Source organism: Sparus aurata, chromosome 19, assembly GCF_900880675.1.
Source record: "Sparus aurata chromosome 19, fSpaAur1.1, whole genome shotgun sequence".
NCBI classification, from domain to species: Eukaryota; Metazoa; Chordata; class Actinopteri; order Spariformes; family Sparidae; genus Sparus; species Sparus aurata.
Window position 1 is genome coordinate 9,499,064 of NC_044205.1, and position 16,305 is coordinate 9,515,368.

The 16,305-nt window shown below is 40.6% G+C and overlaps 1 protein-coding gene across 1 annotated transcript in view; it reads right to left on the minus strand.

Annotated features, from left to right (window-relative positions):
* LOC115570419 (partitioning defective 3 homolog) overlaps positions 1 to 16,305 on the minus strand; it is a 350,543-nt gene that overhangs the window by 296,410 nt on the left and 37,828 nt on the right. Inside the window, exon 2 of the mRNA XM_030399018.1 lies at positions 10,335 to 10,436. Within this exon, the coding sequence (XP_030254878.1) occupies positions 10,335 to 10,436 (102 nt within the window). The remainder of the gene's footprint in view (positions 1 to 10,334; positions 10,437 to 16,305) is intronic.

Here is a 16,305-nt window from a genome sequence, read left to right on the forward strand (position 1 = left end):
CTGATCCAGTTCCAAAGTGGAAACCAGGGCAGAGCTTCGCTGCCTGTATCTCTGCCTGATGCCAGTGGCCCTTCTGGGCGCAGCACTCATCACATATGGATAATCTAGGAAAACTACTCTTTTGTTATCTTAGTGGTCCTACCAACAGCCCTCTGGGGGTCTTTGGGCAGGCGGCAGAATCCCAGGAGGGGGCCTGTAACTGTCACCTCAGTTTAGGACTAGTCTCATGGCGGCTGACCCAAATCGTCTGCCTGGGGCAATGTCGGGCCCCTCCACAGGACTCCACCGCTGCAGATAATAGGCTCGTTTGGCAAAGTATCCAGACACTGGAACCAAAGCAGCCCTGACAGCTGTCAACCAGGACCAACATCCTCCTGCATGACACACGCACGTGCACAGTACCAGGATGGTAGTGCGTGTGTCCACTACAGTGTGTCTGTGTGCGTAGCTGGGTTTGTGCATGATTGTGATACACAGGTGTGTAAATGAGGACATGCTCTCGTCTGTGTGGGTCCGTCTACTTTTTTTTTTCTCCTATTTTGGCGCTGCCTATCCACAGCTCTGGTTAAACACCCCAGCACTTCCAGACAGTATTCAGCCAAGCCGACGCCGTGTCAGGAGCAATTTGGCGCATCGGCAGAAATCTTTTCCTGTAGGGGAGCTGTCATGAAGGGGAAATCAAAGACACCTACATGCCTAGCTGGGTTGCCTCCGAGCTGAAATAAAAGCTGGGTGACATGACCTGATTTCACCCATTTTACTGAAAAACTAAAGCAGCGGCTGGAGAAGTTGCCTGCTGCTGTGCAATATGGAGTAATATAATTCTTACCACAGGCACAAGAGTTGTGTATGTCATACTGCATATGCTATATAGCTGAAGCAGTGTTTTTTGTCAACAAGAATGGACTGCTGTTATCTATACTGGTGGATCAGCAGGTCCATGTCAGCAAGGACAGCATTCTGTCATGCACTGGTGATTCTTGAGGTTCAAGACCACCGGGTGACCTTTGTTCCACATCAGCACATCTCAGACTGTCTATACTACACACACAGCACTGCATTTCCAATGCTCAAATGTTTTATAACCATTTTACCATTTTGGGCACAAGTCATGCTTAAAAAGATTTCAAGAGAGTGGCCCAGTGAAATAATGGTTAAACAAAAATAGAATCAATGGCATCATCTTGGGTTTTGTTTGGTTTCTTCAGACAATGGCAGACCTGCACTCTAAATTTTTTACTTTACAACTTCACCTCACAACGTCATTCCAGTGAAAGCTGTTCAGGCAGTGCACACTAAGCATGGGACAAATTCCATATCACTATATTCTGTAGGTCTCATGCAATACTTACTTTTAGAGCGATTCTGAAAAAGATAGAAGTCCGGTGGTCAAGCCATCAGACACTGACACTTTGCCTGCGCCCAACCAAACATTTGAACTCTGACACGTTCAGCCTTTCACCATTTTGTTGCACTGTGGCACTTGTGTTTGTAAAAGGATCAGACTCTGCTACCTCTACACAGTGTTTTATCACATTGTCTATAAAAGTCTGATCTGAAAGCATTTCATTATGCAGTGAGGGCTACACTACTCTTGCTTTTTTCTTTTCAAAGAAGAGCCTTATTAGAGGTATGTGTTCTCTATGACTTACACAGACATCACTAAACATTGTAGAACCTGTGCTAGGATGCTACTGTCATTAATACAGGTTTAATGCAGACGTTTTCATTGAAAGCAATCTGTACTTACTGAAATACAGCACAACAACATTTATTAACAGTACAATATGCCCCTTTATGTGCTCAAAAAGACTTCCGAGTTGCTAACAGTAAAGCCTGTGGTTCAGCCCTCAATGGAAGGAAAGCAGAAAAGCATATCCCCACAGTGAGGGATTATAACTGCGTAAGTTGGATACAGGGGGTTGCTAAAAAAGAACTACAGTGCTCAACAAACCATCCCTGGGTAAGTGAAGTTCAAAAATCAGCAACCTAATAAACAAGCAACAACCGACAATAAATCTAAAACCCCGGAGGAACATGAAATGAAAAACTGCTCGCTGCCGCCCACCAGCCTCCGAGCAGAGCAGCGGAGGTGAGGATAAATTCCACTAACACACTGAGTCTTTCAGGACGCAGCGCTGACTCTGGTCCTTACAGGCTAATTACATCTGAGTTCAGCGGGGGGGTTGTCTGTCAGGATGTGTGTGTGGGCATGTGCGACTCTGTCAGAGCGTCTGACTATTTCTGTACATGTGTTTTCGTGTGTGTATAAACTGTATGTGTGATGTGTCAGTGTTCTTTTGTTCGTTTTACACTCGGGGCGTGTGTGTCTATCTGATGCCATCAGCAGTTACACCTTTCAAAGTTCGAGCATATAACCATATGTTTACCTGTGTCAATCAGAGGATATGTGTCAGTCTGAAGGGAGTTTTCTGAGCAGAAACAGGTGCTGACGGCTGACAGAGAAACACAGGAACTGTCATATATTCCTGTTGGTATGCATTTCTCCTCAAGTCCCCCGCCTGTCCCCGACCCTGTCAGAGGGTCATCAGGTCAACCGTACCATTTAACACTAGAACTGCAACAATTAGTCACTTGGAAGAAAATTAGTTGACAACTATTTTGATGATTGCTGAATAACTAAATGGATCCGCTGCTTTTCTTTGTCATTTATGACAGCAACAGGAGAGTCTTGGGTTTTGGACTGTTGGTTAAACAAAAGAGGCTATCTGAAGACGTCACTTTGGCCGATGAGATTGTGATGAGCGTACTTCACATTTTTGACATGTATTATTAACTTTACGATCAATTGATTAATCATAACAATAATCACATGGTAATCAATAATGAAAATAATCAGTTGCAGCCTAATTTGGAACCATCCACATCCACCACAGAATTACCCACCAGGTGGTGGTGGTTGTAGTTTAACTGAAACAAAACTGACCTACTTAACAAAATGTTTGTTAGTAAATTTGAATGAAAAGTACATTTTAGTCCAATTAACCATTTCTATTAATAGCAATATTTGCACAAATGGAAGTATCTTTGACAAAACAGGTCAAGATGATGTACAAAAGCTAAGCCTCTGTTAATCTGTCTGTCTGGCCACCAGAGGGCATAGCACATGTGCTATAACACATTAATGATACTATGTAGCCTGTAGAGAGGAGCTTCCTTGGCTTCATTGTCAGCAAGTATCTCTGGTGTTGCTTCCACAGATAATTTAAATTATTCAATACATTACAGACCTGCTGCAAAACAACATGGAGTCAAGTCTGTCTGTACCAAACTGTGGCAGAATACATTGCACTTCAATTTCCCTACATTAGCATAGTCAGAGGAAGAACAAATGGTCTGATGGTTTTACTCTCTCTGGTTCTCTCCTGCTCCACCTACAGAAAATAGGGATTTCATCATATTGTATTGGAAAAATCAAATCAGGTTCCATGGATTCATTGAAACTGTACAAGACAATGAATCATACTTAGTTGTACAGATGCACAGCAAGTACAGAATAAGCAGTCCACAATGTGTGAGGTGAATGCATTACTCTGTCTGAGAGATGATGGTGAGAGACAGCCAACCAGACACAATAGTATTCAATCTATGCCAAAAGAGGCTACATTCACTCACAAACACATCCCTACCAAAAACGCAGACACACATTTACACACACACACACACACACACACACATACAGCACAGACAAACAGAGTAATTAGTCTTTGATTTCCCCCGGCAGTGTTCTGGTACCAGGGGGCAGCTGCTGGGACCCTGCTTTAGCCTTGGCTAATTTCACTCACGGCTTGATCTCGACCCAGCGCAGGTGCCCACTTGGCACCCGACTGCCGTTGTCATGGCAATGCCAACTTCAGGGGCCAAGAAAATGCCAATTGTCCAAGGAGCTCAGCCACAGGAGCCATGGATGTGGTACTCATTATAAACAGGCAGCATTAGCACAAATGGAGGAGGCAGTCAGACATGGACAGTTCAGTTAGCTTCGATCAGACTTTCTCTTTTCCTTTCTGTGTACCTCCTAAATCTTTTTGGGAGTTTTTGTCTTTTGTTTTCAGAAAGAACACGAGTCTCCCAGACCTAGTCTCCCCTTAGTCGTTCCCAAAACAAAAGACAATCTACTCAGAATCTCTGTAGTGGACGGTATCCAGAAACTACTGTAGACCGCTATCACTTGGGCTTGAGTGCCTCTCTGTGGTTGACAAGTGTCACTGCAGCTTCTATACACGCCAACATGCACCTGCTGTAAAATACGCTCTGGTAAAACGCTGATTCAAGTATTTCTGCAGTAACAAGCTTTTTCCCTTAGTCGCCCCTGAGGATTCACACTTCGACCCTGCGCTCATTAAGCCCACAGGACAGGCTTGCTTATACTCAGCCCAGTTAATAAGGTACATCCAGACTACAAACACCAGGTGACCTGCTCCTGAAATCACCTTCGCTTATGTATTATCAAGCTCCCTTTAGACAAATATCTGGATGGAAACTAGCACACTAAGCAAGCTGACAAGTTGGATGAGGCCCAGTCAGTTGTAAAGGGTTAATGATGTCTGACACAAGGCAAAACATTGCAGTACATAGGCTGTGATGTCATCACATGTGATTTGGTATTTCAGGTTAATGTGTTACCTTAACACTTAATTTAACCCCCAGTACATCTTGTACTCCAGTCGTCTCCACGATAATCTATGAGAAATTTAGTCTATAAAAGGCCAACATATTTAAAAAGAAATAATCTCGTAGAGCCTAATGTGACATCTTCAGATTGCTTCTTTTGTCCGACCACATCCCAAACCCAAAGACTCTTGATCTACTATGATAAAAGACAAAGAAAAGCAGCAAATCCTTACATTTAAGAAGCTGTAACCAGGAATAGTTTGACATTTTTGACAATGACGTGAAATGATTAATTGTTTATATTTAATACTTGGCAATTAATTCTCTTTTTAATTGACTAATCGATAAATTGACTAATCGTTGCAGCTTAAAAAACAGCCCTGATCTTGACCAGCTTTGGTTTATGTGGTGATGAAGTTGAGGTCAAAGATGTCATATTAACTGACAAGTTGCACATTTCATGGATCACTACTTTGATTTGAAATGATTTCAACTCCAAGATGAACTTCAGCACAAATACAGCATACCTGCCTCAAGTAAAGAGGACTGCATGGTTCAGATGTTCTCTTCTCTGGACTAGATAGATAAAAATACTAGAATGGTAATCAGTACAGCACATGCTTCCACCGAGACCCAACAGTCTCCTTTAATTCGATAAAGATAGAACTTGTTAGCTCTGTATCACTCTGAATTTTAAACCACCCACAACTTCCAAATTTAAGAGAAAGTGGCAAAAGATTCCTGGATCTGTCCCTTTATTTGGATATGCACCAAAAGTGATTGGGTATATTGGCCTTGCATCCATCATCCAAGTTTTGTGGAAATCTGTTCAGTAGTTTTTGTGTACTGCTGCTGACAAACTGGACACAGGTGAAAACATTACCAACTTGGCAGAGGTAATAAATAAATTCCACTTTTAAACCAATGAATGTGACACACAATTTTATAACACACATCCACAGGACTTAATTACAGAAATCTAGCCTGCCTCTGCATTAGACACTGAGTTTGTCTTGCACAACAACAACAGTTTTTAAGTTTCATAAACCAATTAAATTGCTAATGCAATTGCCCAATTTCCCCGCAATGGCCATTAAAGTCTCATCTGATTTCCTCTAATTGTCCATATCACCGATTTCATTTCTTTATAAACTCATTTCAGCAGACCCATATTGTGAATTTCTTACCTAAGGCCATCTTCTAACCAGGAGTCATTTTAATTGCCACATTGCCATCTGGTGTATGGATGAAGTGTCTCTTTTACAGCCACTTCCAGCCACTTGATAGCTATCTGCAGTATTTTTCACACAGAGAGGATTTTCAGAAGTCTAACCTGAGGCTCCTGAGCTAGATGAAAGTTTATACCGCCTTCATAGATACTCCTAACTGACCGAATGAGGCTGTGTCATTTGCCAGGCTAAAAACAGGAGTTAGGAGTTTGTCTCTTTCCAAATGAAATATCAGCGTATGTTGTTTCAGCAGTGTGTCTACAGCTGTCCATATATAAAGAGTTTCTACTTTGTCCTTGGTGTTTGATTAGCATCACTGTGCTACAAAATAAACATTTTGGTTTGAATATTTGATTGAAATGCTCATATGAGTATTAGCCATTTAGATTTTAGTTCAGTTATCATGTGCATGTTGTAGTAATTCAATAGTTCCCATAATTAATATTCAAAGTACATATTCCTTAAGGTTAAACTAGCAAAAAAATGTGTTGAGCGCACTATTGTGTCACTATTAGAAGCTACACTGATCCTTTAGCCTAATATATCCTTATTGCAGGTATCGTAGAGTGCTGCAGAGGTAGTAGAGTGTGCTGCTACCTGCACAAAACAATGTGCACAACCAAATAGAAACTTTTATTATCATTATTATCATTATTATCATTTTAATCTATTGTGTGTTATGCACCTGAATAGATTTCGCACTAACATAATTTCAGCACACAATCATCTGACAGACATTAGCACAGAATATTAAGCATGTCGGTAAGCATTTCTCATAAAAGAATACACCCTTAAGATGTAGATTAATGCACCCAAGCAACAAGCATACACTTTCTATAACCACCAGACCCAGATTTGAAAAGAAAAAAAAAGAGAAGAAGAAGCTCTTCCTCCATCAAGCCTCTACTTCACACTTTAGTCCAACTGGTGGCAGTAGCGTACCAAAGAGCTGGTATGGCAACTGCTAGTAAACATCACTGAACACTCCAGGTTCATTAGAACATTGTGGAAAAACGAGATGGAACTGATCTCTGTGATCTGAGCACGTATGTCCAAAATAGACAATCATGATTTCATCAGAATGATCTTCATCAGAAAAATATTCAAACAAGCTCAACTTCACACATTCAAACATTTCTGCAACACATGACCTAAAGTAAAATGAACCAACTGTCCGCATGCTTTTGAAATGGAAATTATATAAGTAATCAATGTGAACATCTGTGGAGAAGGGGCAGACAGGCTGCAGCATGCAGCTCTGTGATTGCAAATGAATCACCGTATGATTATCTGACTGCTGAACCTGAGCCAGGCATTTGGTGCGCAAACACACACACACAAACACACGCGCACACACACACAAACACACACACACATTACTTTGGGTGCTCCCAACAGTAGAGGCACCGAAACTTGCCAAGTGACAACAGTAGTTTCTGCATTAAATCCCCTCTCTGTTTTCTCTCAGTGCAGTGACACAATGTAGATCGGAAGTCGTTCATTCACACTTGAATGTAGAAGAAATTGTTTCAGCAAAAATACCAACTGTGGATAAAACCACTCTGTAAGATGTAAAAGCCTGATGTCCTATCAAAAGAGGTGAAATAAGAGAAATTCAGAAATTGAGATTATCTCCTTGAAAGACAAATAAGAGGAGTGAAACAGAGACAAGGTGATCTAAGAAGAAAAGACAAGTGGATCACAGATGTGTACTTCAAATTAAGACACAAAATACACTTGGCACGATGTACAAATGTGGCACACTGCCTTTCAATGAAGCAGACAGGTGGCAGTGGGACCTCCAGTTCATAAGGTTGCGTGATCAGTTCCAGTCGGGGTCAATGATTTTAAGGCAAAACAGGACCGCGCTCACTCCACTGACATAATCTATTAACCCTGTGTCAACAAGGGTTTGAAGCATCTACTCCACAGCTCAAATGTAAGGGGATAAAACTGATTACATGCATCTAATCTCAGCTAGACATACTTTCCCTTACGCTATCAAATTAACAGCGAGACATGCAAACAGTATGAGTTTCTCGCTGTTACATATCATGCCTTAAAAAACTTTGAATAAAACTGATGCACCACTCCTTTGAAATGACTGTACTTATAGTGAACAGCTATCACATCAGCTTGTTGTGGCTAAATGGATTCTTTCGTTTTCATTAAGTTATATGTAAACTTTAAGACAACTGAGATTCTGAATGTGATAGAAAGTGTTCTAAGTCGGCGTAAGACAGCCCACAAAATGGCCACAGTACATACACAGTTAAAAAACACAAGAAGTGCAAAAGAAAACTTTAACATTGTACAAAAAATCCCACAGCAAGTTTAGCAACATGCAAAGCAATGTCTTTGTGATTTTACACATGGTAGTGAGAAAACTGTACATTCTAATTAAGACTTCCAAAAGAATGTGACTCTCGGCCCGGCATGGCCCAAGACGCCTGTGTATGTGCTACATCCATGATAATAAGAGGAGAGCTGTCATTAATGGGTTGAAATGAACAATAAAATGAAATGACGGTTAGCAGAGTAAAACTGGGACAGAGGCAGTAGCTGATGGTGCGAAGAAGCAGACGGACTGGATTTACTGCCAACATTTACATACAAACACACAAAGAAGAAGCACCCACACATAGCAAGATAAAATCAAGTGTACACACACACACACACGCACGCACGCACGCACGCACGCACGAACACACACGGGCGGGCTGTTCCACTGGTGTCAAGTGAGTTGTCCCTGCCCACATCCAGCTGAGCTGTGCTTTCTGTGTCATTTACACCACTGTTTACTTTGTAGGCTGACTAATATTGTTACGGGTACAGGGAGCTCTTTAAGCTGTGGCGTTACTTTCAGAATATCACTCAAACGCTTCTCAGGTGAAAAAATAATTTAAGAAATCGACTGTTTTTGCGCTTGCTAATTGGCAAGGCAAAAATGTTGTAATTTTAACGAAATTCAATATCCTGTCAGCCGTAAGATGTGAAGAGCCCACACCGCCACCAGAGGGAGCAATTATTTGCATCATCAGAACAGATAAAGGTAATAAAAAGGAGAAAATACATACTGTATGTGCCACGAGGAGAGGAGAGGAGAGGAGAGGAGGGTGAAAGGAGTCTTTCAGACAGCAGGTGCAAAACAGCTGCTCTCACCCCCTGATCCCACCTGATGCGTAACCATGGCACCAACCACATAGTCATTATAAAGTGTGCCGATGCACACGCACACATACTCTTCCTCTCTCTCTCAGTTTCTCATTCATGTACAAATGCACACTCACAACCAAAAAGCATCTGCGTATCAAACAGACGGGCTGTTCAGAGCAGATGGGAGCTCACTGAACTTATTCAAACCGCAGATATCAAATGTGGGAAATGTATTTTTCAACATGAAACAGCAGCACAAAACACCAAATGTTGTTAAGAAGAACGCGTTTTCAGATTACACAAGATAACAGTGGGTCCATGACATCGGATATCCTGAGAAAAACTGCTAACAGATATGAATCAAAGATAAGACTTTCAATTGAAACTCACATGTTTCAACACCATCAAGAGGAATATATCATGATGGCCCTGCTGGCTTAAAGTTTTGACATCTTTGAAGTGATGAAAGCACCGGATTACTCATTGAAGTCGTCACTGCAACAGGGTAGACTATGGTTAACTAAGTTCTCTCTGTTAAGTTTATCATTAGCTGTTGTGCTGTTAATATTTTGAATTTGTCTTATTCATTTATGTATCAAAGTATTTCACTGTTGAGTAACTTCTAGCAAATTTCATTCAACAATTTAAATTAACTGAAAGCTGGCTGAGAAATTGTTGAAACCATGTCCCACTCACAGAGACACAAAGAGGAGGTTACAGCTCACTAATTGGCCCCACATTAAAGCCAGACAGCTAGTGACTCAGGTGTAGTCAGCACTGTTCCCATGGACAGGATGCAGTGGGATTGTGGGTAATTATTTACAGTCGGTCTCGTGTGGGGTGGGCAGTGTGATATCATCCTGCCTCTGACATGGATTTTGCCCACTCGCTCTTAATACACACACCCTCACACACACATCAAAGTGGAGCCTTGAATGCAACTCGGAAGACTTCAACCTTCCACATGTGTGAAAGCACCGGAGGACTGCCGCCGGTGGATCATAATGATTACACATTACACATTAGAGGACATGCCGGTGTGCAGTAGTCCACTGTTCTGTAATGTTTTCCTAATGATGAGACACAGGTGTAGTCATAAGTACATGTTGGCCAAACTCTCTGTAGTACTGCCAAAGCTTTATGCACAAAGCACCAGAGCACAGACACAACCAAAGCCATTTTTGCATAAAGAAAAACTGATGTAAAAGTGAAGAGGTGGCATAACAGGAAATGTCGGTTTGGGAAAATAAAAAAATAAAATATGCGACCACAAGCTCCTCTTTTTATCACAGTTTCACTCCAACTTTGACTCACCCTGTCTTTGTCGTCCACAACATCGCACAGCATGTCGTCCTGGTCCAGTATGCCTCCATCTCCATGTTCCAACCTGTGGACCTGGACCCAATAGCTGGGGTCCTAAATAAAAACAAAGAGAGAGTATTAGCTATGTAATGAGATCAGCACTATTATCACCATATAGGCTTTGGATTTAAAGTCTTATGTAAGTAAAGCCATGTAACATATTAGCATTGCCAGGCCAAATGAATTAGCAGCTTGTGTCTCCTTAAGAATCAGCTGATCTAACCACCACGTGGTTCATATAATGATCCAGGCACACTGGGGCTCTGACATGGTTATGGATTGACATCATGATAGCAGTTATGAAATATTTTAATCCCCTGCTGGATTGCCTGCAAAATAAGCCTATGGCTGAAAGCTTTCTCCACATGGGGGTGGAAAAGAGAATAAGACAGGAGGTGTCACAGTCATCAGTTCTCATTAGATTTCAATGTGTGTATAAAAGTTGAAAACATTCCTTCACACTCCCACTCGCAGTTCAAAAGCTGCCTTCACCTTTTTTGCATCAGCATGTAAATAAAATCCAAACATATGTAAGTGCAGCTGAAGTCCCACAACAACTCAGTGGATCATTCAAGGTCTGATTAATGAATGTATTTTTATAAAAGACAAAAATAAATAGCAGCATACTTCAAACCTTGATTAAATACTGTTTTGGTAGTTGGGGCTTTGTAATGACCACAGATTCAACAGGTAGTGTACAGTATGCTACATGTACTTGGTGCAGTTCCTTCAAGTCATTTGAGAAGTGTAAATGTCTTATGTATGTCCTTTAAAAAGACATAACAAGGCCTATACTGTATCTGCAGCACAGTATACAGCTTTTCACATATTGCAGCAGCTCATGCTCATGTAAAGGAACGTTAATATAAAGCCCTTCAAATGCAGTTAGCCGTTTCCACAGAAGCAGTCAAGTTGGGAAAAAGCTGTTTTTTTCAGGATAGCTGGCAAACTGTGTAACAGACAGAAATATTTGCCTTTTAGCCTTTAGTGTTATTTCCCCCACCCAAAAAAAATATAACCTACTTAATACTTGAAATGCACTCTGCGTTTGGATAGGCTTCATTGAATATGAGGGTAAAATACAGTACCTTCCAACAAAATGTGTTCAATGTAACTAGTCAAATTAATTTAATGGTTTAATCTACAATCATTGTGGAAATCAATATATCAGTTAACTATTAGCATTCACGCTATTTCACTGTGCCCACAGTAAGACAGGGGGTCCCTGGGCCCAGAGATGACCACACCAGCAGCTACTGTGCTTGGCTTTTTTTTTTGTATTCTGGAACAACTCTGTTTTTCGAATAAAATATAGGCCTTTATTCTTATGGCATAAGTGTCAGACATTTTGCTGTTACTGTGTATACTGCAACCAGAATATTGTCAAAAATCCCATGTTTGGTTTGGATGTTTGGTAGTCAGTAATAAAACATCTAAAATGACTATAAGCTTCTCCTGCTCTCTCTCAGTATGGCCTTGCCTAGCTCATAGCCAACAACCACTGAGGCATGATGGCCCAGCGAGAGACGAGGCTAAATAGAAACCACTCAGCTCAGTGACTGTCCCTCCTTCACCATGTTAGGAAAGAATCTCCTTGCTCTTTTGTCTGTATTTTGTTCTCACTCCATTTCCCTCCCTATGTCTCTTTCGCTACATGCTTTCTCTTCCAAAACCTAGCTGTCTTTTTTGGGTCTGTGGTTAGATGCCTTCATGCACGGCTCTGTTGTACTGAACTCCAGTGCGGTTCACCAGGCAAAATGGTCTAAAGCATGGGGGGAGAAACTGTGTGGTATTTTTCTTCCTTCTGAGGTTATTAGGGGAGGGGGGAGATGGCCAATTTATGAGGGATGTTCCCAAAAGACAAGACAAGAAATCAGAAACAAGAGAAAATTACACAGTTGGCCACTGAAAGAATAATCCAATATGGTATCCATAAAGAAACATATAGAGTTAATGCATGTACAGTAAAATTCAATTATGGGTAGTTTGCTGTAAAACCTATCCTTAAAGTGGTCCAATCTGGAGGAAGAATGAGAAATAGATAAAACTAGACTGCAATAACACTACAAGACATACATGTAGTCCACGAGAAGAAAAACACAGCAAATTCACCGTCTCTGGAAGTTATTACAAGCCACAAAATGACCCTCAGCATTAACCGGAGGAAAAAAATCTTCCAAACGTTCAAATGTTGACACGGTCCAAGTCTGCTTGGCATAGTCCTCATCCAGACTTGTTTCTCGGATGGATTAGAAGAAACAAATATGATTCTGAGAGAAGCTCAGTCACATAACTTAATCCCAGAAATACACTGGGTATGGTAGGAAGGTATTTGACGTTTGCAAATGCCTTTTCGATGTGACTTGGTTAGAATGATGTGGACCTTAAATCTGCTCTTTGCCTCCAGCAAGCCAATAGCAATACAAAAAAAATGATCAGTTCAATTACTCTCTATAGACTGTAGTCCTAAAAGCTGGAAAACAGTTAGCATTTTTGCACATCCGGTTCCCTTGTCTCGAAGTCTATGCCTTTTTCTTATTGGTTTTTGATAGTAAGGTCTGCAGTTACCACAGGCTTGAGAAATCTTGATGTTTTTTTTCTATGACATAAGATACATCATTAAATGGTCCACAATTTAATTATAAAGTGCTTACATGACTTAAAAACAGTGGTTGCTTACAAGTGGCTAAATGAGACTGCAGACGGAGTCATGGATATTAAACCTCAGTACCCGAACATGGAGACTCATCTATTCGCTAGTTTGCCTTTACGGGTGGACTTCAGTTGCAAATCATTCTCAACTCAAACTTTACAACTTGTCAAGTGATCAATTCACAGAAAACGTGTAGTAATTGTGGAGTAAGATGCTCAGTGGTGTTGACATTTAAGTCATTTGACTACAATGTAGTCTGTGTATATCCTTACAATAACTTTTTACTCCTAACAATTTACTTTACGCTCCAAAAAGTGGTGTCCATCCGTGAAGACTATCTTGCGGAACAAAACACATTGCATCTCACATGTGCAGTACCGATTCGACCGCTAGGCTCAGACCACATGGAAGCCACAAAACAACCTTTTTTAATTATATATTTCAAATTCTAACATTTACATTATACACATTAACTATATATTAACAAGCCTGAGCTTTACCACGACATTACATCTCACCTGAAAAGGCGAGTAAATTAGCGTGTTCACCCATGACTTCTACCAGGTTAAGTGACCTAGTACTAAATCCTGATAACATTCACATTGTACCAAAAGCCAGATGTGAGTGGGCTCAAGTGGGTTTTTTTGGCTATTGTGAAAGGGGTATGTTTACTTACAGGCAAAGTATATACAGTCATCCCAGGTTTTCCACATCCAGCCATGAGCACGTTCACATAAAAAGGGACGCTTTTGCAGCATCTGCCTGATGGCAAACTACTACTAGTCTACTGGCAGCAGAGAGAAATATGTTTTTACACAATCGCAGCTGACAAAAAAAATCACAGACTGTGGAAATGCATAAATTAATAGGATTATAATATCACCGGCCCATAATTAGGGCATGAGTACATCTGACTATAACTAGATTTGTGCATTCCATGAAATTAATTTAATGCTTAGATCAATGCAAATGATGTGTAATATATTTTAGCCATAATATTTCAGCTGCAATCCATCTGGTGTCAAACAGATTGGGGAGCAAATTAAAATAGATAAATGAACATAATGGAAAGCATTAGGGTACCTAACAAACTTCACGTACCGAGCGCCACAGGATGTTCTTTGAATGATTATGCCATTTCCCAGAGAACTGATTATATTTGTTGATCTGGTATTTTGAACATAAACTGCAGCTGCGCAGCATAAGTTGCCATGGCGCTTTTCTCCAGTAAGAACACTAAAAACCCATAGTTAACCCTGAAGTTACCTCACTAACCCCAAATCCTGTTTAGTAATGCGGGCCTCTAGTCATGTAAGCCATTCAGCTCATAAAACACCCAAATGTCAAACCCCTTGTTTAGCCTGCTTATTAGTACTATTCATCCACCTGTGCTACCATTGATAATATGTAAGATACTATTTGTATATATATATATATATGTCTTCTTTATTGGCCATATGTGAGCTGATTCCCTAAACAGGCTTGTTGACAATTTGTTTAGGTTGTTTATTGCTGCAGGTTACCTGATATCCTTTTGCAAAGGACTCGAGTCGGATTTTTTGCAACAGTTGAAAGGATGTGACTTTGGTCTCAGTGCCTCTCTCCACTCCTCTAACAGAGAAAACCAGTAGCTAATGTTAGTATCACGTGGCTTCCAGCCATGATCTAATCTGTTCCCCATAGAAATCAGCTTTTAACCCGGATTCTCCCGAACCAAATCACATCACCACATAGCTATTTGGTATTGAAAGACACCATGGGATGAAAATTAACTATAGTGTAATTAAATCCATTAACTTTAAAAAATAAAAAATAATATCAACAACATACTTAGTAACATGGAAATCCTGGAGGCAGTTCTTTAGGGGCAACCTAAAGTTTTAGCAGATGACCTTCAATCACATCTTCTGTATTTTATGACATACAGGCTTCATCCAATGTTAAACACGTGATGATCTAGTGCAAATGGACTGAAGAGAAACAGAGAAGAAGTCGCTTTTTCCACCAAAGTATCATTTGTATGACGGTAGTGTACAGTAACAGTGGGAAGACGAAGAGTTGATAAAGTGTAAGCACACTCAGCATCAGCCTCATCCCATTTTGTAACCATTTCTGCAACTAAATCAATATCACATTATGCAACATTGGCTCTTGCAGTTGTGAAGCTTTTGGAACTATAAACTCACTGTATTGTGTTTCTCTCCAACTATCGATTTATTTTGTTCAACACATTGTTTTGGCCTCCAGTCTTCTGCCCTCCTGATAGGTGACATCTATTTGGGCTGCCTCCAGCCAGCAAGTGGAAAGACAGTTTGTTGAATGGTATTAGTGTCATATTATCATCAAGGATCCAAAAAGATTTGATACTTTCGTCATAATGTTCTCCCAGAAACAGACACAAACAAACTTCTTCTGTGTTGAGGTCACTTCTACCATGGAAACATCATGTGCTTCATTGGAAAAAATCACATCAGATCCAGCCAACATGTCCAAACTGATGTCACTGTGTGAAAAGAAAGTGTTTCCCTTTCCAGACTACACTGACACCCCATCACTATTCAAGTCCTAACTTACATAATTAGTTTTTAAAACAGAAACAATAGGCCTGCAATACTGCATTATTTAATTAACAACGGGAAGAAAAACCACAGGAACAAAACATAGCTAACGAGTTCAATTGTTAAGTACAGCTTTGATGAGCCATGTGAGTGTGGGAGTTTAGACCAAAAAGCTCAGAGAAATGTGAGAACAGCACATATTTGTCCAGCTTACTGCCAACAGGAAGATGGATAACTGACATGTGGAAACGAGTGTAACCTGTGTTACATCGATGGTTGTAAAGATATGTTATTCTAGTGTAGAACGGTGCAATGGGCTTTCCATGTCACGATGAAACCATGAGATACCATCTAAGACATTTAAACCGAAAGTATCACATTTCAGAGGTATGGTCACATACTGCAAGTCCCTGACAACATTATAATCATGCCTGATTTTAATTAAGATCAAGGGCTGACACAAATGCATTGAAGTTCCTACCATTGCAATGGTAAAAGACGTCCACGTCAGTATTCAAATGAAGGATTCCGAGCTCCTCTATGGCATTTAAGTACACTTTAAAACCTGCGCACATAAACCAGCAAGTGAACATTTCTGTTCTGCATGCAAGAATGCGAGCTCGACTCTTCATGCACACAACTGTTGTAACTTCCCCAAAACTCACTCGCTTATCAGGTTTTGAGACTGGATTACAATAATAGCAAAGTATAC